The sequence below is a fragment of the Trachurus trachurus genome (genome assembly GCF_905171665.1).
Source record: "Trachurus trachurus genome assembly, chromosome: 18".
Lineage (NCBI taxonomy): Eukaryota > Metazoa > Chordata > Actinopteri > Carangiformes > Carangidae > Trachurus > Trachurus trachurus.
The window spans coordinates 21,021,000-21,041,024 of record NC_139909.1 but is presented as its reverse complement, the minus strand read 5'-3'; the positions used below and the strand labels follow the sequence as shown (position 1 = coordinate 21,041,024).

Here is a 20,025-nt window from a genome sequence, read left to right as displayed (position 1 = left end):
GAGCTGTGTCATGTGTCCTTTTTTACATGATGATGTCAAAGTGAAGTTGACCTCCGACCTTTCTGACATAAAATGTCATCATTTTGTTTTATCCTTATGGACATTTACATTAAATTGTGTCGTCATTAGAAAATGAATTTGTGAGGTCACAGTGTGGTATCGGTGATATCTCTGGACATTCCTGATATATTATGTTCATAACATTGTGAGATAACCTTGACCTTTCACCTTAGACCACCAAAATCAGGTCATCCTTCATTTCTAAGGAATGCTTGTGGTATATTTTCAAAAAGAGTTTCGATTGATTTTTAATAGTGTAACTTTTATAAACATGAAAATGTGTTGTGTTATTTTGTATTTATTCCCAAATGTCTATTCAGATTATCAGTTTTAGATCTTGGTCAATTTTGAAATTTCAACCAGATGGAGGATTTCAGTTACACGAGGAACTCAGAAACGTCCTGTGTCTGAACAAAATCAAACTGCTTTATCTTTTGTTTTTATTGATTTTGATTCCAGTGTCTTTATTCTAAAGAGAAGAGACATCTTTGGATAAACAATCTTCTCTGTGGTGTGGATTCAACTCATTGGCGCAGGTCTCACAACCGACTGTAGAGATAAGAGCAAGAAACCATCTTCAGACCTCAAGACAAGATTGTGTCTGGCTGCCAAGAACCCAAGGGTTCCTCTGGTGGACCTCCAGAAGAACAACCGTCACTGCTGCTCTCCACTGATTGGTCCAGGCAGACAGAAGCTTCTCCTCTGCGACAGACACACAACACACTTGCAACAAGTTTGCAACAAAGCACCAAAAACACTCTCAGGCCAGAGAGACACGATGGAAGTGTCACATCTGATGGAAACTAATATAGACACTTGCTCGTCACCTCCTCAGTGCCGTCTCAGAGGTGAAGCATGCTGTAGGCTGTTATTGAGCAACATGGACAGTAAGACATAGAAGCTGCCTGAAAATGTCTGTCCACTCATGTCTTTATGCAATTTGACAAATCTCCAAATCCACATGTGCAAAGCTCGTCCCATCAAACCCAATAAAAATGTTGAGACTGGGATTGTTGCTTCCATTAAGTGCTGAGCTTAAACTATGCTGGACTATCATCAAAACACTGTATGATGAAATATCTTTTGGAAGAATGGAGAGTTTTATGAGGAAATATCTTTTGGAAGAATGGAGAGTTTTATGAGGAAATATCTTTTGGAAGAATGGAGAGTTCAGTCACTTGTAGAATTGATCTAGGGAGCCATATACTGTATATTCATATGTGTGTAGGTATATACGTGTGCTTTGAGCTACCCACAACTGCATTTCCTGCAATCAAGCGGAGAGTGGAAAGCTTGTTTCAGAAACCACAATCACCTGACTCTTCAAAAAAAAAAAAAAAAACAGATCTGATCTTGATAAAGGAAATGCGGCACAGCGGTGGCTTTAGAAGCCCTTTACTGCAGTTAAAGAGCAGTTGTGTTCCAACTCCATCATCTCCTGAGGAATACTGAGTCAACATGAGGACTGTGCACATCCTTCTGCTCTGCATGCTGGGAGCTGCACTGCTCACCTCGGTGACCTGCAACCGTAAGAGCTTTTACATTTGATCTAATTCATTTTTTATTCTTGAATATATTCTGAGGTGGAAGGTTGATTAAATGATGTTTGACTTTCTTCTCTGCAGCTGTCATCGGTCCTGATGACTGCTGCTTCACCTACTTCCCAACAAGAGTGAAGCCGAAATTTATCTCCTCCTATTACATGACTGATACCAGGTGCCCGAGGACTGGAGTCATGTAAGTGCTGAAAACCTTTCTTCATTATGGATATACATTTACTAGAGTGACTTAAATAAGTGTAAGAGTGGCTTTAAATACTATATATGAGGTGTTGATATACAGTCCTACAGTATTAATTAATTATTCAAATGAAAAGCAAATTTTGGCCGATATACTGCTGCAATGTAAAATTGCCATCCTACTATAGCCTACTGTAAATACTTTATCTTTATTCGTGAATAGTAAATAATTAATTTAATTTATTCTTGAAGCTTTTTTACTATGTTAATTGCTAGACATAATCATGCATTTACATTTCCCACCTCTTTGTTTCAGTTTTGTGACCCAAAAGTCTCGTCACATCTGCGTGGATCCAAATCTTCAGTGGGTTCAGAGGATCATGAAAAGTTTGGATGAAAGAACCTTTTAACCCGACGTACGGGCGCTGAGGAGGCTGCTGCCGCGTCTGTCGCTTCATCACATCACATGCTGTGACATTGGAGGAATGCCTGATTGAAGATTTAGCCTTCCTATAGAGTTAATGCCATCCTGGAATTGTACATTTATGAAAGTATCCCTTTTCCCTGTTAATGCCTTTCTTATGCTTTGTATTATCTACAATATTATACAGAATAAACATTATATAAATACATTCAGCAGTGTGAATACTTTGTCTTGCCTTGTCTGGTCTGAATTCCACTACAATACCTAAATGAAAGCAAGAACCCGTGAGGTTTATTTCCCTTAATGATGATCAAATTAAATTTTTGAATAATTTTGTAAGGCACATCACATTCATAGGAAATTACTTGCCAAATGAATATTGAACTGAGCACTTTAATCCACTGAATGAATAGAAAATATTAATTTCTCCCTTGGAATTCAAATTATTATTTTTTTCAGTGATAACAGGCAAAAATGTTCATTCAGTTTGGATTTGAGTCATTATGTAAAACAGTGCTAAACTACAAAATTCCTGTCAGAAGATTAGAGCTACTCCAGAAGGTTCAAATAAACCTCCACAGATGCAGTTTTCAACATAGTTTTTGAGCTGTGGAGATTTTTCTTCAGCCTGTACCACACATACTACAATTCCATACACGTTTGGACTTCTTTTTTCAAGAGGCAACCTCCAGACACAGGTGGATTTAAATTAGTATTGTTTACTTTACTTCAGTTTGTTAGTAATCTTTATATAGTCTCTCTATATTAAGCCACTGCTCTAGATCAAGGCCTTCTCGTAGCCTAATTTAAACCCCGTTCTGAGAAACGGTCCCATCAAGACTAGCGCTCCAACACCCCCAAGTGGCAACTGCTATCACAGCTACACACTGAAGATGTACAGTAGGCTACAACCTGAATGCTACAGCAGGAGGGGGCCAGGCCAACTGAGCAGGGGTGAGATATCATTATCCCCACCCAGGATTGGCTACGTAGCCTCAACAAGCCCCTTTAACACAGAAAGTATTCATGTAATCATAAAGTTAATCTGGACACATGACCTAATGAAGTATCCTCTGAAAGTTCAGTAGAAGATGTGAATGCAGCACAGTCCCTACTGTGACCATCACTGAGGCCAATAAACTGATGTTCACCACAGCATCTGTGATCCTACAAGCAGGGCCGGCCGCTGGCATAAACACTCTATGCGGTTGTTTAGGGCCACAGCCGGGGGGGGGGGGGGGGGGGGGGGGACCACAATCACCTGACACTTCAAAAAAAAAAAAAAAACAGATCTGATCTTGATAAAGGAAATGCGGCACCACGGTGGCTTTAGAAGCCCTTTACTGCAGTTAAAGAGCAGTTGTGTTCCAACTCCATCATCTCCTGAGGAATAGTGAGTCAACATGAGGACCGTGCACATCCTTCTGCTCTGCATGCTGGGAGCCGCACTGCTCACCTCGGTGGCCTGCAACCGTAAGAGCTTTTACATTTGATCTAATTCATTTTTTATTCTTGAATATATTCTGAAGTGGAAGGTCGATTAAACGGTGTTTGACTTTCTTCTCTGCAGCTGCCACCGGTCCTGATGACTGCTGCTTCAGGTACTTCCCAGGAAGAGTGAAGCCGAAATTTATCTCCTCCTATTACATGACTGATACCAGGTGCCCGAGGACTGGAGTCATGTAAGTGCTGGAAACCTTTCTTCATTATGGATATACATTTACTAGAGTGACATAAATAAGTGTAAGACTAACTTTAAATACTATATATGAGGTGTTGATGTACAGTCCTACAGTATTAATTAATTATTCAAATGAAAAGCAAATTTTGGCCGATATTCCACTGCTGCAATGTAAAATTGCCATCCTACTATACTGTAAATACTTTATCTTTATTCATAAATGATTTATTCTTGAAGCTTTTTACTATGTTAATTGCTAGACATAATCACGCATTTACATTTCCCACCTCTTTGTTTCAGTTTTATGACTCAAAAGTCTCTTCAAGTCTGCGTGGATCCAAATCTTCAGTGGGTTCAGAGGATCATGAAAAGTTTGGATGAAAAAACCTTTTAACCCGACGTACGGGCGCTGAGGAGGCTGCTGCCGCGTCTGTCGCTTCATCACATCACATGCTGTGACATTGGAGGAATGCCTGATTGAAGATTTAGCCTTCCTATAGAGTTAATGCCATCCTGGAATTGTACATTTATGAAAGTATCCCTTTTCCCTGTTAATGCCTTTCTTATGCTTTGTATTATCTACAATATTATACAGAATAAACATTATATAAATACATTCAGCAGTGTGAATACTTTGTCTTGCCTTGTCTGGTCTGAATTCCACTACAATACCTAAATGAAAGCAAGAACCCGTGAGGTTTATTTCCCTTAATGATGATCAAATTAAATTTTTGAATAATTTTGTAAGGCACATCACATTCATAGGAAATTACTTGCCAAATGAATATTGAACTGAGCACTTTAATCCACTGAATGAATAGAAAATATTAATTTCTCCCTTGGAATTAAAATTATTATTTTTTTCAGTGATAACAGGCAAAAATGTTCATTCAGTTTGGATTTGAGTCATTATGTAAAACAGTGCTAAACTACAAAATTCCTGTCAGAAGATTAGAGCTACTCCAGAAGGTTAAAATAAACCTCCACAGATGCAGTTTTCAACATAGTTTTTGAGCTGTGGAGATTTTTCTTCAGCCTGTACCACACATACTACAATTCCATACACGTTTGGACTTCTTTTTTCAAGAGGCAACCTCCAGACACAGGTGGATTTAAATTAATTGTTTATTACATTATATATTATAAGTATTGTTTACTTTACTTCAGTTTGTTAGTAATCTTTATATAGTCTCTCTATATTAAGCCACTGCTCTAGATCAAGGCCTTCTCGTAGCCTAATTTAAACCCCGTTCTGAGAAACGGTCCCATCAAGACTAGCGCTCCAACACCCCCAAGTGGCAACTGCTATCACAGCTACACACTGAAGATGTACAGTAGGCTACAACCTGAATGCTACAGCAGGAGGGGGCCAGGCCAACTGAGCAGGGGTGAGATATCATTATCCCCACCCAGGATTGGCTACGTAGCCTCAACAAGCCCCTTTAACACAGAAAGTATTCATGTAATCATAAAGTTAATCACATTAAGCACATGATCAGAAAGGTACCGGGGTTCATCAAGTCATTTAAACATCCTGAGGTCTGCATGTGCACGCTATGAGCTTTATATGTAATGTGAAGTCAATATTCAGCTTCTTTTATCTCACATTTGAGACATTTGGTGAAAATAGAATGGCAGAATGATAACATTTGTGCTCAAAAAGTAATCTTACAAAATTTCATTTTAGACTTGTTTTCTACACTTATCTATTACTGTATTCATATCCTATTTCAAGCACCAAAACAGTTCATTCTCATGACTGAAGGTGTGTTTTCACAAGGGATTTGAAATGTTTCAAAAAGCAGACCTCAAATTTCCAGCAAATTATTTCTTTCTACAGTGTTCTAAGACAAACTGGCCTCAGTGTGCTTACAGCGGAGGTTCTAATATTTAGACATAAAACACTTGAGTATTGTTACATCTGCAAGTATCTTTAAAAGATAAATTTGAGAAAATATGTAAAAGTCGAGAAAATGGCCTCAAACCTCAGAGGGCATAAACATGTCTGTATTCAGTTTTAACCAGTGATTTGGTGTTTGCGCTTAGAGTGTAGGGCCACAAACAAAAATCTTGTTTAGGGCCACCAAAATCCTAGGGCCGGCCCTGCCTACAAAATGAACATCAACCATAAGGAACTGTATCCTCCATGGAGAGGAAGGCTGGAGGCCATCAAGGTTTTATGGAGAAGAAAGACCTGCCCAAGAAGGACAACATGCTGAGGCCCTGGAGTCTGCCAACCAGACTCCTGGTCCTGCACCCCAGTAGAGATGAAATAATAGACTGTTCACCTCTGAACTAGCCACTGTTCTCTTGTGAAAGGGTCATAACACAAGAGCAGATCCACCAACACTGAACAACACTGGAGAAACATGAGAGAAGAAGGTGTCGCACAACACCAACTAACCCTGGCTGTGACTGCCTGCATGTAGCTTTGCATGTAAAAAGCCCAAACTTCATCAACACACCTGTTCAACCTGCAGGGCCACAGGCTTTTAACTGGCACAGCTGCTGGTTTGTATGTGTTTGCTGTCTAACCATTTAATTTCATTTAGTCTGACACAGTTCTAAACTGTGTCACTGGTAAACCAATGCTGTGTGGTGGTGGTGGTGGTGGTGGTGGTGGTGGTGGTGATGGTGTGTGTGTGGTGCTAACACACACACAAAGTGGGACACTCGTGGCAGGGTCACACAGATTCTGCTGTTGCTGGGAAATGAGAAATAGTGTGGTTGTATTTTGGTTCTATCAGTTGCATCTGGATATTTATTCTTTATTACTGTATATCTGTTCTCTGATAGAATGAATAGAATAGTACGTCCTAACTCACTGTGTATCTGAGCACTACGCTGTCCAAACCCTCGACACAGAAGGTTCATCGTTGATGTCCGTTTACAACATCTTGGACACTCCTTTGCTAAAGATGACACCAGATGATGAAAAGCAGCTTTCACAGGGCTGTAAGTAACATTAGAGGACCTTCATCACATCTTGATCTCTACCATCTTCCCATCATCATCGGGCAGTCTAAATCCTTCCACCTGCAAAACTCCTCCATGCTTTCAGACATGTGTAATTTCTGTGATCAGTTGCATTATAGTCACTTTGAATTCTTAGAATTCAGTGTATTGGTAATGCTGTTACGTGTGAGCTAGATACAAAGCATGTTACCATTGGACAAACTTTCACTGTCACCACTTCCTTCCCCATGTCCTACATGAATGAACACCTCATAACCCCTAACCCTATATGTATACATAGTGTTTTGGGGTTTTTCTTAAATACTCATTTCCGTTACACAAACATATATTTTTGTTGTAATCAAGGTTACTTACATCTAAAATAAAGAGGAAGAAGTCTCTAATGTGTAATACCATAGGCTAATTTATTGAAAATGTTTTCTGGCTGATGAAAAAACATGCAGGTCTGAAACTGTTATAAGCTAAAATAAATCAAATTATATGTAAGTCAAATAATATTATAATAAGTAATTTTAAAAAATGTCCCCATTGCTTATTATTTATTTATCTGTATATTTTGCATTTGTCTTCATGGATAGACAACCTCAACTACCTGTCTATAGCTTGGTCTACAGTTATAGAAGAACAGTGTATGCTCTACTACCTAAAATTTGCACTAATTCATTTAATACCAAACTTAATCTTTATTTGATTAAATGAAATCATGATTTATTTTATAGGCTTCAATAATAATTTCAACATAATACATTTTACAGCAATGACAGGATCAGAACAGATGACACATATGTCACAGTGCTCCTGTTGTGATTGGCTTCTGGACATTTCAGTGGACCATGGTTTTTGACCTCAATGCCCTAAATGCAACATTGATTGTTTTGTACATGACACACTGACACTAATTTTTGCTCCTGATGACCCTTGTCTGTTGAGCTCAGCTTTCTGATTTCACTTTCTCATTAACTCGTATCCAGTTTCTTCTTCCATCTGCCACAGCTGAAGGAGATTCCAGCCTGCCGGCACCTCAGGTTCTCCAGATGTTCCTCCAGCTGGTCGGAGGCATCCACAGTGTTCTCAAAGTCCCGCAGCAGAACCCTGTTCCCCAGCAGCCCCTGGCGCTCCTTCAGCCGCAGGTTGTCTCTCTGCAGGCTGCTGCGTGCCTGCTTGGTCCTGGTCAGGAGGTCTCTCTTCCCGGCCACCGTGGCCTCCGCCTCAGACAGCTGCTCCCGCTTGGACTGAACCTGCATCTGGTTCCAGAACAACTTCTCCTTCACGTTCGACAAGACCTGATGAAGCAGAAAAAACACAACACTGATCATAACCTACTAACAGGTAGGGTTGCAAAAGTCTGGGAATTTTCAAAGTTGGAAACCTTCAAGTTACAAAATTGAAGGTTGGTCCTTGACAGGGAACTTAAATATAGTTGGGGAAAATATATTGTAGCATAATCTTGACTAAAACAACCAGATTTAATGCAAGTACACTTGAATATCTATGCTATTCCGCATGCACACAGCACACTGCTTACTGCAAGGCTATTGAGGGCTATTTTCTTTCCCAACATTCATGTTTTTGTTGTTCAGTAAAAGAATCGATTGTTCATACAAGAATTAAAACTTAATAAAGTTCTACTCACAAATAAATCTGTTGAAATGTCATGTTTTTTAATCGTATTATTTTGCATGGATGTCTGCTTATGACAAAACAAAATATTTACATGATAGGCCTACAGTTTGTTTAAATTACCCCCAATTTCCAGTTAATCTCCATAAATTCCCAATAATTCCCATGGAAAGTTTCTGGAAATTTCCCGCCCCTTTGCAACCCTAACAGGAAATCATATTGGTGAAACAACAAAGAAATCTTTGACATGACCTGTACCTGCAGATTCCTCCACATACCTCCAGGTTGACTCTGATCTTGTTCTGCAGCTTTGATGATTCTTCACTTTGCTTCTCAGCTTGTCTTCTCTGCTCCAGCCTCGCAGCCAGCAGCTGCTCAAACTGGAGCTGGAGCGGGTCTCTGCCGTGTTCCTCTTCATCTCTGAGCTCTTCCTCCAGCCTGTGAATCTTCATCTTCAGCTTGATGTGCTTGAGCCGCAGCTGGACCAGCCTGTCCTGCCACAGCTGCTCCTCGGCCAGGGTTGACTCCACTCTGGCCTGAGCTGCCTGTTTCCCCAGGCCGTGGCTGAGCACCGTCACGGCTACGTGCTGCTTCAGTGCCACAAACTCTCGCCACTCAAGTTCCACCTGAGGACAAAGATATGACACTTTTGACCACTGATCAGTTTAACGTAACACACATCAACACTTACTGGGCATCTGAGTGGTCCCCTGTCTTGGGAAGTTGGAACATATGACAGTGCTTATGAGAGCAGCCTTAAAGGGATAGTTCAACATTTTGGAAAATTGGCCCATTGTCATAATCCCTATAGTTTTAGGAGTAGGTTTGTTACCTTTAATTGCTATACGCTATGGAGGGTCATGGGATTTCTTGGTTTCCCTCATCAAACTGAATACACAATCCAACAACTCCAAAACGCTCTCGTGGACAAGTTGTGACCTGCACATTCACCACCACGGGAACATGCATCAGCGATTTTGCATGAATTTGAAACCAAGAAATCCCATTAGCCTCTGTAGCGTAGCTCTGAGCAGCTTGCAGTTCTGCTCCGCCGTTCTAAAAATAGCTCGCACGGACAATTAAAGGTACTGCTATGACTATAGGGATTATGGCAATGGGCCAATTTCTCAAAATGTTGAACTATCCCTTTAAGAGTTTATAAGATTAATATAAGAGTAGAATAAGAGTGAAGTTGCTTCTCTTTGTTCCCCTGTCTCCCTTTTTGAACATTTTCAAGAATATTTTTAATGTTTTTGACCCTTTTGCTTCCATCTATTTCCTTGTGTGTCCCAGGGCTCAAGAACCAGATCTCACATCCTTCTCCCCCTGAATCCGCTGTCTACGTCAGGCTCCACTGTTCATTCACCAGTGAGCCTCTGTCTGCATTCAGATCCTGGTTCTCCTTCTCATCCTGACTCCCTCTCAGTCCCTGGACCCTTTACTCTCCATCACCTGGTCCCTGCTGCTCTGTGTTCCTGTGTTTCCTCACACTCCAGCCTCTGTTCAAGTGAATTAACAGTCAGTTGCGATATGTTCCATGTTGTAAAAATTACATTAAATGACTGTCAAGTTGTATTTTGCATATTGTCTTTGAATCTAATACACTAATGCTTGCATAGTGCTGAAAGCAGCATCGCATGTTTCAGTATGCATGTCGCATGCAGCCCGCTCTCTGTGTGGCAGCATGTGTAGACCCCTTGTTCTTTTTCTGCAGAGCTGGGGGACAGTTTAAAGCACCTGCAGTCTTGTTTTCAATTCTTAAAGGCCGGCTCCACCAATTTATCACTAAACGTCTGGAACATTGTTGGAGTCGTTTTTATCTTGTTTTAACTATAATAACTAAAATTAAAAGTAATATAACAAAAGCATGTAACAATAAGATGTAGTTGCATTTAAGCAGAGAACAAGCTGCATTTCTTTTCCAGTCTGACCACACAGGTAATACTGGAACAGCTTTTCAAAGATGATGAGACCTACAGTACAACCTGCAAGACCTGTCGGCCATGTTAAAGAAACAATGGGAGGGAGAGGTCATGACTGAATGGAGGCCAGAGATGTGGCCAATGAATTACTTTTGCTTTGAGATGCTGGTGGTCTGATGTGATCATTTACTGAATATTCTTTAAAAATCTAAATCTTATTCATTCCACAAAGTCTTCACAAAGCTTGCTGAAGGTCAGTGTTAGGCAAAAGGTGAGAGTGTCTATCTGTAAAAGTTTGATCTGAATGTCGTGATCGCCCCCTGGTGGCTGGCTGCAGTTAGTTCCTAAACCCCACCCCCTCCATAATAAACTAACACCAGCATTTCTGTCATTCTGGGTTGTTTTTTTTTAATCACACTGAGTGTTCAATGAAAATATGTACGCAGCTTTGTGAACAGTTTCCCCTCTGCTCAGAGATCTCCAACACTCCATTTACAAAATCAATGTCAGAAAATCTGTAGAGCGATGCTGAAGATCATCACCCACCTTGTCCACCTTCTCCTGGGACTGTGCCCTCAGCTCTTCCTCCCTCTGCTGGGCTGACCCCAGGTCAGAGGTGAGCTGCTGCTTCACCTCAGTCAGGATGTTCATGCACTTGTCGTACTCGTGCAGCTGCTCTGACCCCAGCCCCCCTCCTCCTCCTCCCTGCAGCTGGCTGTCAGTCCTGGTCTTCTTCTTACACAGGTACTCGGCCAGCTTCCTCTGCAGCTGGAGACTGTGTTGAGTGGCTTCATCTCTCTGCTCACACAGCTGCTGGAGGAGCTGCACGCGCTCTTTGTCCATGATGTCTTCATTTCTTGCAGAAGCAGCTGTGAATCCGTCTTCCCCTGCCTCCTCCTTCTCCTCCTCCTCCTCCTCCTCTGCAGCACTGGTCCTCTCTCTGTCTGGGGTGTCCAGGTGAAGTCTGGGAGGTCCATCGTCATCATTGCTGTTGATTTCAAAAACAACACTCTGGTCATGGGACGCTGTCTGTTCGTTGACCTCGGTCACCCTCACATCTGTGCTGCTGCTGTCGACACCAGGAGGCTCAGCTCCACCGCTGCCCTCTGGCTCAGAGGTGGCTGCTTCAACAGGCTGCTCTTCTTCATCATGGTGTGACTGACCTACTTCAGCTGGGACATCCTCTTCATCAGCCCCATTGACAGTAATGTGAGATTTGTCCTCATTGGAGGGATCTTCAGCTGTCTCCCCCTGGGTGTCATCCCTCACCTCACTGTCCTCATGTTCTGTCTCCACGTCCATGTCTGTGTTACTGTTTAGAAGAATACCTAAAATATACTGTCCAGTCTAGAGATCTGAGGCCGGTGCAGCTCTGTAGTCAATGGAGAACGGTTCGTTTTGTTTAGGTTGTCCTGGAAACTGGGCTCGGGGAACCAATCAGAGACGCCCTTGCCCATGCTCATTAATATTAAACAGCGGGCAGTGAGCGGCTCACGCTGCGAGGCTCGCTGTGCGCAGGCGCAGTTCGGCCTCCAACAACAAGAAGCAGGAGCAAAGGCAACATGGCCGACCTGGGGAAAAAGTACTGCGTTAACTGCCTTGCAGATGTTACAAACCTGCGGCTTCGCTGCACCGACTGCCCTGATATCGAGCTGTGTCCGGAGTGCTTCTCGGCGGGTGCAGAAATCGGTAATCACCGGAGATGGCACGGCTACCAACAAGTCGACGGCGGTCGGTTCTCTCTCTGGGGTCCCGAGGCAGAGGGAGGATGGACCAGCAGGGAAGAGCAATCGCTGCTCGATGCTATCGAGCAATATGGATTTGGAAACTGGGTACATCACTCAAGTTATTTCACTGAATTTATCTCTGCACCTCTTTTACACTCACATACATACGCACACACACATGGCGTAAGCAGTGATGGGGATAACGGCGGTGTAAAATAACGGTCGTTAACGTTACTTGTCTCAAGAAGTCCCGTCACAAAATAATACACCCGGGAAAGTGTAACGTTACGTTATACAGTTGTTTCAGTCCATCAACTAGCTAACGTTAGTCGTAAACAAGCCGTTTATCTGGAACTAACCAACTCAGTCAGTATCCCTCCGCACACACAGGCAGGCGATAACAGTTACTAACTCAGTTACTTTTGGGGGGAAGTATGTTAGTAACTATAACTAATTACTTTTTGAAGTAACGTGCCCAACACTGGTGTGTTCACGTCAGAGATAAAAGTTAGAAAGGACCGTGGACGGTTGGACAACGTTAATGACCTTTAGGTGGCGGACAGATAATGACAGTCAGAGGAGTTGAACGACTGGACATTTAATACAATACACATCCTGTAATAAGCTCTGAGAACCTGCATTTATAATACAAATGGGCGGTTAATATAAAGGTGTAGTTTTAAACAGTGGCGCTGATAACATGTCACATAAACACAGCTCCTGTACAGTAACTGAACCACTGTGTTTGTGGTGAAGTGAGGAGAACAGCAGCAGTAGCAGCAGCAGCAGCTGGAGTCAGAACCAGTGAAACCTCTGACTGATAAATGAGTGGAGGACTAACCCTGCTCAGTCACTAATACCTCGTCTTCTACAGCATCCAACAATACACAGGATGATTAACCACATTCATTTGGCATTATGAGACTAAAGGAAGCTTAATGAAAACAGTATGTCATCCCCATGCTGAGTCTGATTTAGAGATTGGTTCAGGTCTGCAACTGAAATGTTTGTCAGCTTCATTCAGTTGTTTTGTCCGGCCATTGTTAAGATAAAATGATACGTTATCCATCCCAGACTCGGACAGTTCTGTGTCTCATCAGCAGGCAGAAAACACACAATACCAGTAGAAAAATAAAAGTCAAGAATAAAATAGAAAGAATTTTGATATACAGAAATAGTGCTTACACATGTTATCCACTGTGTTATTTTTTGTGAATTTCTCCATTGAAACCCCTAAAAAAAAATCTTGATTTTGCTTTAATCAAGGCCACAATCTAGAAGTTGCTAAAATCATCAGATTAGCACTAGCACAGGACTCGTTCCCTCTCTCTTCCTGCTCTGTTACACTTGACCTACATCCTCGGTGGCGGTTGTCTCGTCTCAGCTCATGCAGGAATCAGAGGTTAGCTAGTCTGCCAGTCAAGCCACAGTGACGTATTTCAGCAGCTTACATTAGCCTGAAGCCCTGGGACGACAGAAGTAATGAGGTGCATTCATGTGTAGGTTGCCTGACCCCACTTTGACCTTGTGAACTGTAATGTGAGGTTTGCACAGAGACCTTCAGAAGGGAATTTCTCATTGCCTGCCATAGCTCATAGTGCACAGCAGACTGGACAACAATCTACACAGCAAAAAGTAATAAAACTGTCATCAGCCAACAGGCCATCATTTAAAAAAACAAAACAAAAAAAAACATTTTTGATAAAGACAGGAAGAAAATCTTTACATTTGCAGAGTTGGAATCCAAGAATCTTCTGTATTTTATATTATATTTTATATTATTTGACTTGTTCTGATTTATATTCCACCATTTCTTATTATTTTTTATTTTTAACGTTTCTGTAGCTTCCATTGTCGTCATTAGCACCAACTTCCTGTTTGTGTTTTTCAGGAGGACATGGCCGCTCATGTGGGAGCGTCCCGTACTCCTCAGGAAGTCATGGAACACTATGTTACCATGTACATCCACGGAAACCTGGGGAAGGCCTGCATCCCTGACAACATTCCCAACCGGGTAACCGACCACACCTGCCCCAGCGGGGGGCCCCTGTCCCCCAGCCTCACCACCCCTCTGCCCCCGCTGGACATCAGCCTGGCCGAGCAGCAGCAGCTGGGCTACATGCCGCTGCGCGACGACTACGAGATCGAATACGACCAGGACGCGGAGAAGCTCATCAGCGGGCTCTCCGTCAACTACGACGACGAGGACGTGGAGATCGAGATGAAACGCGCTCACGTGGACATGTACGTACGGAAGCTCCGGGAACGGCAGAGGCGGAAGAACATCGCCAGAGACTACAACCTGGTCCCCGTGTTCCTGGGCCGAGACAAGAAAGACAAGGAGAAGGAGAAGCCGGGAACGCTGGGAGCGATGGGCGCCGCTGCTGGTGGTGGTGGTGGTGCGGGAGGGGCGGGAGCTGGTGGTGGCGGCGGTGCGATCGGATCAGGTTCTACGACAGCAGCGGCCTCGGGTTCTGTTCCGAGTACGCCCAAAAGAAAGATCACCAAGGAGGAGAAGGAGCAGCGGGTCAGGCTGCGGGGGCTCTGCCAGTTCATGGCCCACCGCGAGTTCGAAGACTTCTTCGAGAACATCCACAAGGAGCGCCTGCTGAGGGCCAAGGTGCGCGAGCTGCAGCGCTACCGCCGCAACGGCATCACCCGCCTGGAGGAGTCGGTGGAGTACGAGGCGGCGCGGCACAAACGGGAGAAACGCAAGGAAAACAAAAGCGTGGTCACGCCCAAACGGGGCAGCGGCGGCGGAGGAGGGGGCGGGGGCGGGCTCGGCTCAGGGATGGGACTCGGGGGCGGAGGAGCCGGAGGAGGAGGAGGAGGAGGAGGCATCGGCGGAGGGCTAGGGGGCGGAGTCGGGATCAAAGAGGAGGGCAAAGACGGAGAGTTCGCGGCCATCGAGAACCTGGCGGGCTTCGAGCTGCTCTCGGACAGGGAGAAGGTTCTGTGTAACTCTCTGAACCTGAGCCCGGCGCGGTACCTGACTGTCAAAACCATCATCATCAAAGACCACCTGCAGAAGCGGCAGGGCATCCTGGCCAAGAGCCGCCTGCCCAGCTACCTGGACAAAGTCCTCAAGAAGCGCATCCTCACCTTCCTCACGGAAAGTGGCTGGATCTCCAGAGAGGCGTCGTAGCGCCTCCCGTCGGGAACATCCAGTCAAACATTGCTGTAAGCAAGGACTAAACTACTGGCTTTCACCATCTTTTCAAAGGTGACCTTGTGAATATGTATATTACAAAGAGACGCCCCACTGGAAAAAAAAAAGAAAAAGAAAAAGTCTATTTTCATACCAGCTCTGGGAACAAAAAGAAGCCAATATTTTTACATTTGGAAAGGGATGGGTGGAATTCAGCTCTGGTTGGTGTCATTATTGATGAGGACTTCAATCCTAACAAGTATTACTGTATGTGGTTACAGAGATATTGTATTGTTCACTGAAGAAATAAGATTTGAAACGATCTCATTTACAGGAAGTGTTTGACAGTTCCACCACTGATGGGTGATTGAAATTGTCACTGTTGTGGTTGCAGATGTTTTTCAGGATCCCTCAAATGTTTTTAGACCCGTACCCGTCATCCTGGTTGGTCCTGGTCAGAGCAGGAAGTAGCAAACATTGTAAGACCTTCATCCTTGTAAACAAACGCCACTTAACTCAGTTGTCCGTCTCTGACTGGCTACAGGGGAAGGGATGGAGCTAGATCTATCAGTTGGCTTATTTGATCAATCTGCCAAAAGCCAAAGATACATGAAGAGATAAAGTGGAACAGTGTGTCAACCACACAGCTGTGACAAGTTAATTTCTCAAACCCAAAACTTGCCATTCAGTACTAAAATTCAGATTTATTTATTACAGTAAGAGCATTATAGCGGATTATCGCACAAAATAAACAATACAGTAAAAAAAAGCATGTTTAGGTATCAATCATTAAGACTCCAAAACCTGGTCAGGGTTGTGTTGGTGTGGTTTGATCAGGTTTGATAGTCATTGACCAACCAAACCATCAGTCAACTGTCAACTCAGTTGCCAAATCCTGATTGGTGCCTAGAAATACAGAACGCAATGTTAGTAAGTGAGGATATGGCAACATCACATAGAATCCTGTTCCTCACAGTCAGAAGCTGGTTGAGAAATGAAACCATCATCCTCCCCACATCTTATGTTTGATTAGTTTGTCCTCTGAAATATTTGAAATATCCATCTTGTGAATTAGCCTCAACATACATGACCTTTCCAGGAGCATGACCTTGAACCTTTCCAGGAGCGTTGTCTGGCCTCACAGGGCTTCCGATGCTTCCTTCTCCACTGGGTACAATGCAGGGAAAGATGCTGAATGCATGAAGGCATTAACCAATGATAGTCCACTGTTCCTCCTCAGTGTAAGCATTATTAGAGTCTTTACACCAAACTTTAAAGAGCAGCTGATTGGCCACGACAAAACAGACGTTAACCTGCCCTTTAGTCTTTTGAAAAAGCAGCTCCGCACAGAATCTGAAACAGCAGGACTGGTGACTCATTCTCATTTTCCCGCTTTGTGCAATTTTTTTTCCCAAGCTGAGCTAAGTGCTGCCTGCTGTGCTATTTAAATGTAAATGAAGTTGTGTCGCAGCACGAGCAGCCGGGTTAAAATTCATGAGAAGAAATAGACATGTTAATGTTACCTGAGTTGGAATATGAGTCCCGATTCATATTCCTATTCAATAGGCCTTTTTTGTGGAGTGGTGAATGGTGCTGGTTCTGTAGTGGGAGGCATCATCTTTGATTTTTCATGTTGCTCCGAGGACTGAGGTTTTTAATACTCTTTAATATTTATAAATCGGGGTCACACTCCAAAGCAGTGCAGCTGAGTTTTTGACTTTTCATTATCGTCAGCAGTCTCACCAGTCACCACTCAATGTGAGAAGCACTGCAGTATCAACAGTCTGATATCTCATCTCTTTGTACCATGGAGCAAATGTGTAATAATCTGCCACAGAAAACACTCCACAACAAATACACAGCTTCCCTCGGTGTGCTAAAAACTACATCACCTAGATGTTAAGGAAATAAATGAGGCCTTTGGAAAAAACACTGAGCCACAGACAGTGTAAGGTTATGAGTCAAAGTATTAAAGGTGAGAACATCGTTTTGTTTAATTTGAGGATTTCTGACACTAAGAAAAATATATTAATATACAGCTTGTTCTTTTTTTTCCTTTTGATTCTTACTTGACTCTGGGCCTTAGCAGGAAATAATTTAGGGCAACCACAGATCTAAATTATATCAAATAAAAAACTGAAAAAAAAAAGTTAGTTTTGTAGTTGCAGTTGCACGTTAACCCATTCTAACATGTTTTCATGAAGGAGTTAGACACATTAGTCAGAAGTAGAGCAGGTTCATGTTGGAGCTGAGGGGGAGGAATGAGTGTTGTATTGTTGTTCAGATCAAATACAATGAGTTCAGGTCAGAGTCATCTGAGTGTTTCAGAGACGTGATGCACATTTCCCGCCAATAAACCAAACACCCCCACTGAAGGGATTTGATGGTTCTCTTCTGTTTTAATTTTTTTTTTAATTTTTATTTTGTTCATCAATGACAGTCTTTGTTTTGCAGTTTCAGTCGTGGCATCAGTCTGCATGTGCAACCAAAAAGTGTTGTTTCAGTGTAAAGGAAAAATATTTCAGTTCGATTCTTTGTTTTGTTCCCAGTGGGGGGGGAAAATATCTTTTGTAAGGGTGGTGGGGGTGGGGGGTTTGTTTACTTTCTGTCACCAAATGTGAATAATTTTGTAAGATAAATTTAAAAAAAGAAAGTATAATTACTGACCGTGAAATGTACAGTATTTTGTGTCATGGAAATTTTTTATAGTTTTTGTTATTAAAAGCAGGTGATTGTGGATGATCCAGAATCCTTTCCTCAGCTGTGGGTGTAGTGATGGCATGCTGTTGAGCTGTCTCTGATCTTCTTACCAGTCTGATACTGTTGAGCTGTTTCGCTGTCCTGTTACTTTGTTGTTGCACATGACAAGGTATGTGTGGAGACGTATTAAACGTGCAAATACTTTATGATTCTTGAATAGTCCTGTTTCCTCTTCACTGCTTTGTGGTAATAACGAACTATGGGTGAATAGGGTAAAAAAATTAACTAACAGATATATCACCATGAAACTTCCCAGGTTTATCACTGACATTAAGACAAATATTTTTTGTATTACAAGTTTTGTCCAATTTGATGTTTAAATATGTAAATTAGGCAATATCTAATGAAATATGCGCTAATTTGCATACATTTCCAGAACCGAGATCTGAACAATGGATAAAGCCACTTTCAAAATTCTTGTTTTATTTTGTTGACATATTAGAGTCAGAAGCTTTTACGGAGGGGATTTTGGATATCTCTTTTTATCACTCTGTAAATGAGAAAATACTGTCACCAGCCCTAAAAAAAAAATCTAATTTCGCCCTGTTTTTAGGAATAAAATGTTGTATAAATCAGGCTTTGAATAATATATCAACAATCCCCTCTGTAAAAACCTTCAGAATATAGACAGGAATAAAACTGGAAGGTTTGGTGTCTGTAAGTACTGTAAGATTCCATAGATTGTTAATGTAAATCGTACTTTTGTGATTGGTTGTGGATATGGATGAGATGACAATTTTTGGAACCTACATAATTGTTCAGGAGAGAGAGAGCTTTACAATGATACCGGACATGACATGGGTCAGATAACAGCACAGTATGTCACAGTAGCTGTTAACTTTTGGCGAATTTAGGAGAAGTTTACAGACAAAATGAAGTAAAATAACCACCTTTATGTGGTTTTTATACCATTTTTTCAACTTTTCTGAAAGAATACATGTTAACGAAGAAAAATAGCCAAAAATCTCAAAATTGATCAGTGCATGAAAAAACAGTGTTGTTTCCTGTAGTGTCTTGTGTTAGGAAAAGCATCATTCTGAAGCTGCAACACAGGAGCATCATGTTCACGACGGGTACAGAGTTTTGAAGAATTATGATCATTAAAATTATATTTTCATCTTTCAGTTAGTGAGCAAAATAATACAGCTAGACACTGAGAATATGGCTGAACCATTTTGCCATTATTTTGGGGGTACTGTCTACTGCAAGTGTAGTTTCATGACTGGTTGTTTTGTGTTTCATTTTCACAGAAAATTGATTATTCTTGGTATCAAACACACCTGTTCCTTTATCTCTGGACAATGTCGTTTGAAGGTCAGGAGTCAGGACATCTCTGCAGCACCACTGTGCTCACGATGCCAAGAATGCATAACGTTCTGACATATTTCTACTTGACTGAATACACTGCAGCTCCTGCCTTTTTCCAGCGTCTGCAGTTTGGATAGCGCTCTTGGCCATATTGCAATTTCAATTATGTGTCAATGAATTGTGCAGCTCCAGCTCATACTGAAGACAGAAAGCTCTTGAAACTGCAGATTTGCAGGTTTTAGTGATTTCTTTAAATAATTCATTTGTTGAGGTTTTTTTTTTTGCTGTTACAGAGGAATAAGATATATCAGGATTCACACTATTTGATGTTTGATAGTAGAAACATTTTTTATGGTTGGTTTGGGTCTATTCATGTTTGTTGAGCATCTTTTGTGTCAGTCCACCTCTGTCAAACAGGCAGATCTGTCTCCAGGCTAAATATCCCATTTTTAGATAAGAAGATAATTAGAACAGAACTAGCCGTTATGGTTAGCTTTCTTTACTTATGATATGATACTATATGATGATACATATCCACTGCTGCTCTTCTGTCCCTATCCCCCCCTAACACATCCCCCTAACACACTGAACCGAGGTACCATTGGTGAGGACTGGACATGTGTCACAAGACATGACAAGACAAACACTAAACCCAACAGG

At 42.2% G+C, this 20,025-nt stretch overlaps 2 protein-coding genes and 2 long non-coding RNA genes across 4 annotated transcripts; 3 read left to right on the top strand and 1 right to left on the bottom strand.

Moving 5' to 3' along the window:
* The first annotated feature begins 1,460 nt into the window (after nucleotides 1-1,460).
* Nucleotides 1,461-2,431, top strand: LOC311001654. The gene is made up of 3 exons (XR_014596191.1): nucleotides 1,461-1,588; nucleotides 1,686-1,797; nucleotides 2,116-2,431. It is a non-coding gene; the product is annotated as an uncharacterized lncRNA (long non-coding RNA).
* A 1,177-nt stretch (nucleotides 2,432-3,608) lies between these two features.
* LOC311001790 lies at nucleotides 3,609-4,520 on the top strand. Its single transcript, XR_014596203.1, has 3 exons — nucleotides 3,609-3,696; nucleotides 3,794-3,905; nucleotides 4,205-4,520. It is a non-coding gene; the product is annotated as an uncharacterized lncRNA (long non-coding RNA).
* Nucleotides 4,521-7,836: 3,316 nt separating this feature from the next.
* On the bottom strand, nucleotides 7,837-11,265 carry cfap184 (cilia and flagella associated protein 184; the record flags this gene model as incomplete). Its single annotated transcript, XM_083993116.1, has 3 exons — nucleotides 7,837-8,163; nucleotides 8,779-9,126; nucleotides 10,969-11,265. 3 exons carry the CDS (start codon nucleotides 11,263-11,265, stop codon nucleotides 7,837-7,839), a joined length of 972 nt encoding a protein of 323 aa, XP_083849242.1.
* A 700-nt stretch (nucleotides 11,266-11,965) lies between these two features.
* Nucleotides 11,966-16,464, top strand: tada2b (transcriptional adaptor 2B). Its single transcript, XM_083993526.1, has 2 exons — nucleotides 11,966-12,254; nucleotides 14,041-16,464. The coding sequence occupies exons 1-2, from the start codon at nucleotides 11,985-11,987 to the stop codon at nucleotides 15,292-15,294; spliced, it is 1,524 nt and encodes a 507-aa protein (XP_083849652.1). The 5' UTR covers nucleotides 11,966-11,984; the 3' UTR covers nucleotides 15,295-16,464.
* The last annotated feature ends 3,561 nt before the right edge of the window (nucleotides 16,465-20,025 follow it).

Coding starts and splice junctions, on each gene's coding strand:
- tada2b (XM_083993526.1), top strand. CDS start 11,985: ATGGCCGACCTGGGGAAAAAGTACTGCGTTAACTGCCTTGCAGATGTT. Junction 12,255..14,040: donor AATATGGATTTGGAAACTGG/GTACATCACTCA, acceptor TGTGTTTTTCAG/GAGGACATGGCCGCTCATGT.